The 10,678-nt window shown below is 36.0% G+C and overlaps 1 protein-coding gene across 3 annotated transcripts; it reads right to left on the bottom strand.

Annotated features, from left to right (window-relative positions):
* Positions 1-720: 720 nt before the first annotated feature.
* LOC144958648 (uncharacterized) lies at positions 721-9,270 on the bottom strand. Of its 3 annotated transcripts, none has more exons than XM_078890758.1 (3): positions 9,128-9,270; positions 6,932-7,668; positions 721-2,683 (listed from the first exon to the last, which is right to left on the bottom strand). In XM_078890758.1, exons 2-3 carry the CDS (start codon positions 7,643-7,645, stop codon positions 1,031-1,033), a joined length of 2,367 nt encoding a protein of 788 aa, XP_078746884.1. In that variant the 5' UTR covers positions 7,646-7,668; positions 9,128-9,270; the 3' UTR covers positions 721-1,030. The 3 variants fall into 3 exon arrangements, with proteins under 3 accessions (XP_078746884.1, XP_078746883.1, XP_078746885.1); XM_078890757.1 differs by having other exon boundaries at positions 9,163-9,270; XM_078890759.1 differs by having other exon boundaries at positions 9,205-9,270.
* Between the last annotated feature and the right edge of the window lie 1,408 nt (positions 9,271-10,678).

Below are 10,678 nucleotides of genomic sequence, written 5' to 3'. Positions count from 1 at the left end.
TCGAAGACAAAGACAGAAAGCATGTTGGAAAACATACATAAGAGGATAGAAGACACAGTATGTACCTCCCTGCCCGCTATGGGAGGTCAGGATCCCCACCCAGTATTTTACCTTCGCAATGAAGGCATTGAGTGTGAATTAATTTCTGGAAAGACGCGATTTTAAAATTAATTTGGCCAGAAATATCGCCATTCAAATATCGATCGATTACAATGGCCCGCCCTCATCTTAGCAAAAACTCTCAAACCTGGGACCTCCCGATGTCTTCCTTGAAATCCCAGGTTTGAGAGTTTTTTGTTGCCAAGATGGAGGCCATTTAATTCGATCGATTGTTTTAAGGACGAATTTTTTTGCCAAGTTTTTAATTCGCGGTTTGCCAGAGTGTGACAGTTGATTGGTTGAAATTGAATTTCTGGCAAAGAATTCTCCCCGTCCTGACACCGTCTTAACTCACTCAACCCTAACACCGACTATGTCCGTAGTTTACCCGGGGTTACTTTTACCCCATGCCGATTTATTAATTACATTTTTCTGAGACAAATGATAGGCGTAGTATCAAAGCTAATGTTTTTAGTTTTTACAGGTTAATGTTGGTTGAATATAACTAAGTACATGCTCATTTCTAATACATTTTTTTCCAATTTTAAAAAGTAGCAAAAATCTCTAGGATTGAGTGAGTTAAAGGCAGCGGATCACAAATAAACAACTGTCGAGATAGAATTTCTTCAAGAATATTTTACTACTTTTGACAGTGTTAAGTTGATATGAGGATAACAAGACAAGAATACAAGTTTTAATCTAAAAGACAGAAACGTGAGTGGAGCAGGAACTAATAAAAAGGCTTATCTAAAAGACAAGAAGTAGGAAACTGCATTTTGTCACACCAAAAACTCCGAATCGTTAGCGACATCATCATCCTTGTCATCATGAATATCGTCATCATCACTTACAGCATCGTCATGATCCTCATCATCATCATCATCCTTCATATCATTTTCAACGTCATCTTCATTAATGTTTTCCACTATCATTAACCCCAGATTCTTCCAATTATCATTATCGCCATCGTCATCAACACATAACAGCGTTCACCACTGACAGTAGCACAACCGTTACCAGAAGTCTCATATCCTCGATCTGCGAACCCATTTACCCCTTCATCAAAACACGTGTCCATATAATTCTCGTCCTCCATCACTACAGGCCGGGTTATAATTGGTCCCATGGAGTTGAGTTGCAGATTGTCCGGATCCGCAGCGAGAACGTTGAGAAATGCTTTTGGATAATTCGTGAAGAAATTGTTTTTTTCAATGTTCACATCGAATTCATATTTCTCCTGCAATATTTCTTCTGTGAAGTTCTTTCCATCGTAGTCTTTAAATACAAGAGTTGGTCCCCAAGGAACAACGTATCCTTTTCTAGTGTACCAATAGGCAATTGCCCCAAGGAGAACATGTCTTTGCGAAGTACCCCTGATGTTGGTACCAGAACTTGACACGAATCGTATAGTGAAGAATGAGTCAGGACTACCGAATTGTTCAAGATCCGAGAAACTGTAGTCGGGAGTGAAAAAGGCTCTGAGAGAGGTTGACGTGTAGATTTGGTCTATGTTATATCTTGGAATCCCTGGTTCGCCATCAAGGGGAGACCACTGTCTTTCCTCAAGAAAGCAAGTTAAGAAAATAGCCAGGTTAATAGATGGAAATATTTTGGCCTCTATTTTTGGTGGGTATGGGATGACGGCAATTTGTCGGATTGTTCTAACACACATATTCTCAATGATATCATTGGCATTCGGGTCGTTACATTTTAGAATTTTACAAATTGACTGTTCCTTGGTTGACACGGAATTCTCTTTTGTTACAGTTGATGAAATGTCTGCAGTCTCGCATACAATCTCATTCCACCCGAATCTTATTCCATCATTCTCTATTAAAATGGTTTGGTTTCGGCTTAAACGACCTTCAAGATAGATTGTTCCTTCCGGTTTGTCTAATTCAAACGTTTTAGAAGGAACACCTCCAACTGTTTTGTTTGTATTGCAATGAAAACAATATTCATTACTGTAAATTGACTTCCTTGCGAATAATAAATACTTTTCAGAGTCAGAAGTGATCTCTTCAAAATAGGATATGAATTTTCCACATTTCTCATCAGGGTCCATAAATGTCAGTTCTTTTTTACAAGAATTGATTACGTTATTCCGCTTGCAAAAATGACTGCCGCTCTCTGCTAATGAGTCTGGGGAAAAGATTAATTTATAAGGAAGAATTCTCTTCATCGCGTTTGTTGGATCGAAAAAATCAATTTCATTAACAATCTTACGCTGTGGAGCCTCAGAGATGTAATCAAACCTTCTCCAGGGAATAAGCGAAGAAGTATCGTTTCCATGGAAACAATTGTGGATGAATCTATTCTTGTACAAGATACCGGAAGCGTTGTTGAAGATCGGTGCCATGTCAAAAATGGCAGTCATGAAATTCTCGGCCCATGCCTCTTCGTAGTTAAACCCGTTTTGGCTTCCACTGGTATTCGTACTCTCTGGACACCGGCTTACCATTAGGAAGTTTGACGGATGACACTCGATACTTTCTGGGTCTATATCCACCAACCTATCACCGTAGCGAATCCTTGCTTCGCTTTCCAAATTCGGGCAATGACTAGAGATGTCCTCACAACAAGTCTGTAGAAAGATATGGAACAAAAATAAGAAATGGGCTGCAATATCAAGTGAATGAGGAAATATATAAAATTTTGGCTGGCCTAGATGAGTTTTCTGTACTTTTACAACTATTAGTTCAGAATACCGTCGAATTTTAGGAGGCACATAACCAAAAAAAATATATATTAACTTATCTTTCGTTTCATATGAAAGATCAAAACATTTTTTTCTTATCTATAAATTCAAGTAGTCTTCTTAAGTCGGTATTATCGTTGTGCGGCTATAATGTCTTGTGATACTCGCTTTCGGATGGAAGGTACTGGGTTCGAGGCTTGCTCGTCACATAGTTGAGTCCTTCAAAAAGGATCTTTACCCACACTATCTCGCCATATTCAGGTGTAAAATGAATACCTGAAATTAACAGGGTTGGCTCTATCGGGAAGAATGGAATATCGCCTAATAGACGTCATGTCTAGTTCTATATAATAATAATAATAATAATAATAATAATAATAATAATAATAATAATAATAATAATAATAATAATAATAATAATAATAATAATAATAATAATAATAATAATAATAATAATAATTATATATTGCATTTATATAGAGCTTTACCCCGTTGTCACAGGCTCTAAGCGCTTTGCAGTGATATAAAACAAAACATATTTCGGTAAGATACGTGTTGATGGAAACGTGCTACGAATTCAATTTAACAACAATAAAATATGATAATAATATTGCAACATTATGACGTAAAAAGATAAAACTTTAAGCGAGATTTGAACGTTGTCAACGAATCCGAGCATCTCACGTGTGACGGAGACAGTTCCAAAAATGGGGGGCCTACAATTGAAAAGATTGTTCACCTATTTTACGCAAGGTCTTAGGTTTGACAAGGATTGATTGGTCATTGCTTGACATCAAGCTTCCATTGGGGACATAGATGTTCAGAAAGTCTTTAATAAAGGAGCGACTGTAAGTGCTCAAGGATTTGTAGACAACAGTACAAATCTTATAGACACAGGAAGCCAATGTAACTCACGGAGACGGAGAGTTGTTGACGGGTATTTTTGGTTATTGCGTACAATGAATCTGGCTGCAATATTTTCAGCAACCTGAAGTTTACTCATTTTGTCTTTACCTACATTCGTCCTACATTATACTACACCCAGCAGGCATCTATCAAAATCGGAAACTGTACAGGAAATTCCATTCCTATTAAGAAAGGAGTCCGTCAAGGGTGTGTTGCCTCACCAGATCTGTTTAATATATACCAAGAAACAATCATGAGGGGCATAAATAATATGGAGGGAATAAAAGTAGGAAGTCACAACATAAATGATATAAGATACGCAGACGATACGGTACTCATTGCAACATCAGAAATCCAACTTCAAAAGATTGTTGACAAAGTGGTAGTAGATAGTGAAGCCAAGGGAATGGAAGTGAATATCACCAAAACGGAATGCATGGTAATACAGAAAAACCCCGAAAACAACAACTCCTGCAATATAACGATTCACGGCGAGCAACTTACCAACGTAGAAAGTTTTAAATACCTAGGTTCAATAGTGACAACAGATGGAAGATGTAACCGAGACATACGAGCAAGAATAACTCAAGCCAAACAGGCCTTCATGGACCTGGGAAACATTTTGAAAAACAAACAGATGTCTTTCGGGATTAGATTCCGAGTCTTGAAGTGCTACGTGTGGCCAATCTTGTTATACGGATGCGAAAGCTGGACTACAAATGCAGAAACACAAAAGAACATTGAAGCTTTTGAAATGTGGTGCTTGAGAAGGATGCAGAGAATATCGTATACTACACACAAAACGAACGAAGAAGTGCTAAAACAAACATACCAACAAAGGAAACTAATGCCCTTAATAGTGGATCGACAACTATCCTTTTTCGGACACATAGTAAGGAAAGATAAGAATGAATACCTGGCAAGTTGTGGAAAAATACCTGGTAAACGCGCCCGGGGAGACAAAGAAAAACACTCATAGACCAACTGAAGGGCTTCACCAACCTAACAATCCAAGAGCTGTTTGAAAAAGCAAGAGACAGGGAGGAATGGAGAGAGATAATTCATGCAGTATCCGAAGCCTGGACCAGGCATGGAACCTAGAAGAAGAAGAGACATTCGTCCAATTTGGTTAAAACAATAGATTAATTTTTTTATTAAGTTCTGCTATATACTTCGGTATTAAATGACGAATTTTGCTTCTTGTTTCGTTTCTACGTACATAGATTGTATGGTGTTATTCACGTGGTTTGTCATGGAAAGATCTTTATCAATGATGACGCGAAGGTTTTTTGCTTGATTTGAAAATTCTATTGTGCTATTTCCGAGAGTAATATGTGATTTATTTGACTGTTTAAGGATACTCGGCCTTCCATACATTAAGATCTCAGTTTTACCATCATTCAATTGTACGTACGTCTGTTGTTCAAGGACCCTTTGTAAAGCCCTTTGGGCACGTTTAGTGGATATTGCTCTATATAAAAGCTCCATTGGGGGGGGGGGGGGGGGAATATGTCGGGGTGTTATGAATGCTAAAAGTAAAAGTATTAGTCAAGATTCAAACGAGAAGACTGAGACTTGCGGGGCACTGCTGGAGACACAAGGAGGAGATTGCAAGCAGTCTTGTGCTATGGGAACCACCTGAGCGAACCAGAAGCAGAGGCAGGCAGAATAAAACCTACATTGACTGTCTGCTAGATGACACAAGAATGGACAACACTCGGGAGCTGCCTACGCTTATGGAGGACAGGACAGAATGGCGAAGACTTGTGCTTCATGTTGGGCGCCCCAAAGGGCGGCCTAAGTAAGTAAGTAAGTATTATAGATAGAACGAAGATGACGTCACTCAGGTCTTTGTTATTGTTTTACGCAGGTCCCGGGTGTTGTCCATTCCTGTGTCATGGACTCCGTGTATATACTATCAACTTGAAATTGAATAATTCGTAAGAAATTATAAATCTTGGTAAAGTTCTAGATATAGGGTACGAAAAAAAAATGGAACAAATATGATGCTGTTTCAATACGTAGAAAAATTCTGATATGATATGCGGAAATGGACAAGCAACAAGAATTTGTAAAACCTTAGATTATTATTGCAATAATACTTGGACAACATGGGTGATTCCTGTTGACATTAGACATCCTGTTTGATGGATTATCTATATTCCTGCATGGAATGCCTAGGCATCATTATAATCATCATCATCATCATCATCATCATCATCATCATCATCATCATCATCATCATCATCATCATCATCATAATAATAATAATAATAATAATAATAATAATAATAATAATAATAATAATAATAATAATACTAATAATAATAATACTAATAATAATAGTAATAATAATAATAATAATAATAATAATAATAATAATAATAATGATGATGATGATAATAATAATAATAAATAATAATAATAATAATAATAATAATAATAATAATATATAATAAAATAATAATAATAATAATAATAATAATATAATAATAATAATAATAATAATAATAATAATAATAATAATAATAATAATATATAATAATAATAATAATAATAATAATAATATAATAATAATAAAAACTTTCTTGGTGTTTTTGTCCTGACTCCATGACCCCAAGAAGTGAAGAGGAAATTGTTTTTAAAAATTTTGAACGTCGCTTCACCACAAGAAGGATACTCAACAATCAAAGTTACCCACCATTACAAAAAAGTGGTATCATTTAATTGTATTTATATTGAGTTCTTGTGGCGACATACGACTTCGAATCGAAGGTCCAGGGTTCGAGTCTGCTCTGAGAGGCCCATAGTTGAATCCTTAGAAAAGATTCTTTAGTCACATTCTTTAAGTGTACTTATCTAGGTGTAAAGGGAGAAGGTGAAAACAACCTTTGGAGGATATGCAAACATTTTGGGAAGAAAACAAAAAAATTTAATATTTTTTTTTTAATATTGAGCTTTATGTAGAGCAATGTCCACTAAATTTGCTCAAAGCGCTTTACAAGGGGTCCCTGGTCGACAGCAACATTTAACATGTAGGACAGGACATGACGCCTGTTAGGCGATATTACAATTTTACACCTGAGTTCGGTGAGAGAATGTGAGTAAAGAGCCTTTTCCAAAAGGACTCAACTACGCGCCGAGCGCGAGGCTAGAACCCAGGACCTTCCTATCCGAAAGCGAGTGTCATACCACATAGCCGCACCATAGACACGGTAGAGGACTTACCTTGTAAACAAAACATGCAGTATCACAGGAACAAGGAGCGACAAGATGGCTGCCACACATGTCTTTACACGTCGCGTTGACTGTGTCTGCTGTGTTGATGTTGACTGTGTGACCTTGACCCGAACCCTTTCCAGACTTGAGCGTCCCTCCTCCACCCATTGAGCGTATCTTGTCCCCGCCAACACTTCGACGTTCTCGAAAAATCTGTCCTTCAGAATCAAAGTCAATATTTTCGTCGTTCAGTCCATTATTTTCACCAAATTCTTCAGAACTTTCATCTAAATCTGTAATTTCCTCTTTAACATTATCTACAAATAACTTGCCTTTGATTCCGACACCTTTATTATCTTTTATCCACACGTCTGTTTCTTCATCGTCAGATTTTCCAATCACTTCCGGTGGATTATTTTCGTTGAGTGATACGTCAAAACGTTTCTCGGAAATTTTATATCCTTTAGGTGTCACTGAATTTAATTCTGAAGAACGTATTTGTTTTCCGAGGTCGGAGTCTGTCGGTTTCTTCTCATAATTCGTTTTTGTTGAATCCGTCATGCTTGTGTCTGCTGATGGCGAGGCGGATTTCCCATTGTCGAAAATGTTTGTATTCCGTTTGTTTCCTTCCAAAGAATTCGAAGTGGAAAGAATGGCGCCGAACAGAAAAGTTAGAACACAAGATTGTAGTAGAGTTGGTGTAAACATTGTTTTCTTCTTCATCGTTATGTATTATGTCAGTCAGTCTTTGTTTACATTCACATGTTAAAAAGTCACGTTTTATTTTGGTATTTGAATCAAGTCAAAGGGTTGGGCGGCAGTTCAAAATATTAATAATAATAATAATAATAATAATAATAATAATAATAATAATAATAATAATAATAATAATAATAATAACAATAATAATAATAATAATAATAATAATAATAATAATGATAATGATAATGATAATAATAAACATTCATACAGCGCTCCCTCTCATGTAAAACACACGCTCTGGGCACTTTACAATATAAATTGTTCGAAAAAAAAATAATAAATAAAATTTTAAATTTTTTTTTTAAATTTAAAAATTAAAAATTTAAAAAGAATAAAAATATTAGAATTACGTTTTTTACACTGAAGTTAGTAAATCTGCTTATTCATATTTTGTTTTTCAGCATGTTTACTGACTCTAATTAGGTCACGACTCATTTGTAAATGTGACCTTTTGCCTCAAACTGGTATTAAGTCGGGATGGTTAAGATGTTGAAAATTGAATTTATAGCCAGAAATATCAGACTTGTGTTGAGTTTATACGATTTATTGAGGAGAATGGATACCATATTTTAGGATGCGAATGCCAACAATTTATATTTTTGACCAGTTTTAACATTAAATCAGGCTTTTAAGCATCTGGTTCGTTCCGACATAATACCGTTTTGAGACGATAGGTCACATATGGGTTATCAGACCTGCATGTGTAAGAACACGCTGAGCGCAGCGAAGTCCTAGATTTGAGAAGTTTTCCCAAGATGAGGGTTTTGTAATTCTCTCTCCTTACCAGCCATTTTCCGGATTTTCCCCAAAACTTCACACCCAACCTCTACAAAAATAGAATTATTTCACTCAAACACAAAAGCTGTTAGTTCTTGCTATACAATTATTTTTTGCTAAACGAGCTCTTCAACAGTGTCACTATGCCTTAACTATATCAAACGTTTTTGTTCAAATATCATTATGATGAACAAAAGAAATCAGAATGAGAAAAATGTTGGCTGAATCGTAACGAATGTGACAATTTACCTATGGGTGGTAAGGAGGGAGTTAAATCGATAAATATTTGAAGGACTATTTTTCTGGCCAAATTTTGTAAAGTACGAGTTTTTTCCACAGTGCGGCAGCGAACGGGTTAATCTCACTAACACAACTTAACCCTCTCCTAACAGCCATTTTCAGGATTTTCCCCAAAACTTCACACCCAACTAACACAAAAATAGATTTTTTATCACTAAAACACAATAGCAGTAAGGTTCTTGCGATAAATAACTTCTTTAGCAAAACATGCTCTCCAACACATTGTTCATTTTCTTTAAATTTTATAATGTACAAAAGAAATTTGGATAAGAAAAATATTGGTTGTGTCGTAACGAATGTGACGATTTTCCTATAGTTGGTAAGGAGAGGGTTAACAGGTTAATCTCACTTCCACAACTTACACACCACAACAAAATCTACAGACCTAAAGAGGAATTTACAATTTTCAGTTTTGCACGCACAAAGTCCGTGTATAAAATCACCTTGATGTAAATATAAATTTATTCTCTTATCATCTTTTCAGTGTCATGTTATATCAAAATTCGATGGATAGATTTATATAAACGCCCATTGTGTATTTATACCCAAAAAAATGATGTTCTAAAAATGATAAATTACAAATGTGGCCCATCGTCTCAAAACAGCATTATGTCGGAACGAACCAGATGCTTCACAGTCGAATTTAATGTTAAACTGGTCAAAAATATAAATTGTTGGCATTAGCACCCTAAAATAATATGGTATCCATTCTCCTCAATAAAACATACAAACTCAACACAAGTTGATATTTCTGGCTATAAATTCAATTATCAAATTCTTAACCATCCCGACTTAATACCGATTTGAGGCGAAGGGTCACAAATGTTAATTAAAACTGATACATTTGCTTTTCTCCAAAAGTCACGCTTAACATTTCTTAAACTCATTTTAATTAGTGTTTGTCGTTTTTGCCAATATGATATGTCAGATATTGAAAGAAAAGAGATTAGACATTTCTTACAAGACGGATTGTTATTTCACAAAGACGAGGGCGAATCAAGATAATGAGATATTGATTCGATTACTGAGGTATCGCATCCATCTAATTGCCATGCTTTTCGATTCGATTACTGATGTATCTCTTATCTAATTGGAATGTTTGTCGTGCTTGTCGCTTTCTTCGTGATTTATTTACAATTCATCTGCTTTCTGTTTTTAATTATTATTCTTTTAAAAAAAGTAAATTAAATGTAACTGATCGTCTCAACACGGTGTTGTGGTGTAGTGAGACCGTTGATATTGAAATAACAAAGAAATTTTTCTTTTCAAGGACAGTGTGTCTTTTTTACGAAACCCGCCGAAACCCGACGAAACCCGATGAATCCCGACAAAGTTATGGGAAGTAGGTAGCAGTGGGAAGTGAACCTGGAACTCAGGGAAGTGTACACCATTGGGGAGTGAACCTGGGACCGGGTTTCGGCGGGTTTCGTAAAACAGTACTAATTCTTCTTTACGAAACCCGACGATACCCAGTCCCAGGTTCACTCCCCAATGGTGTACACTTCCCTGAGTTCCAGGTTTACTCCCCACTGCTACCTACTTCCCATAACTTTGTCGGGTTTCGGCGGGTTTCGGCGGGTTTCGGCGGGTTTCGTAAAAAAGACACACCGTCCAACGACAGACCAAGAAACTATCCACGAACTGAGCCTGCAAAAGACACCCTCCTCCCCCCCCCCCCCCCCCCTCCCTCATCCTTGGACATTCAACAACAACAACAACAACACTTCAAAACTGGGACTTCACGAAGTCTTCTTTTACGTCCCAAGTTTGAGAGTTTTTGCCAAGATGCCAAATAAATAATAATAATAATAATAATAATAATAATAATAATAATAATAATAATAATAATAATAATAATAATAATAACAATAATAATAATAATAATAACAATAATAATAATAATAATAATAATAATAA

Source organism: Berghia stephanieae, chromosome 13, assembly GCF_034508935.2.
Source record: "Berghia stephanieae isolate SIO BIC M18660-M18661 chromosome 13, UCSD_Bste_1.3, whole genome shotgun sequence".
NCBI classification, from domain to species: domain Eukaryota; kingdom Metazoa; phylum Mollusca; class Gastropoda; order Nudibranchia; family Aeolidiidae; genus Berghia; species Berghia stephanieae.
Note: the sequence above shows the minus strand (reverse complement) of the source record. Positions and strands in the feature narration are given on the sequence as shown.

Excerpts from the sequence above, each read along its gene's own strand:
- LOC144958648 (XM_078890758.1), bottom strand. The coding sequence starts at position 7,645 with ATGAAGAAGAAAACAATGTTTACACCAACTCTACTACAATCTTGTGTT. Across the intron at positions 2,684-6,931 it reads CTGCATGTTTTGTTTACAAG|ACTTGTTGTGAGGACATCTC; the intron begins GTAAGTCCTCTA and ends ATCTTTCTACAG.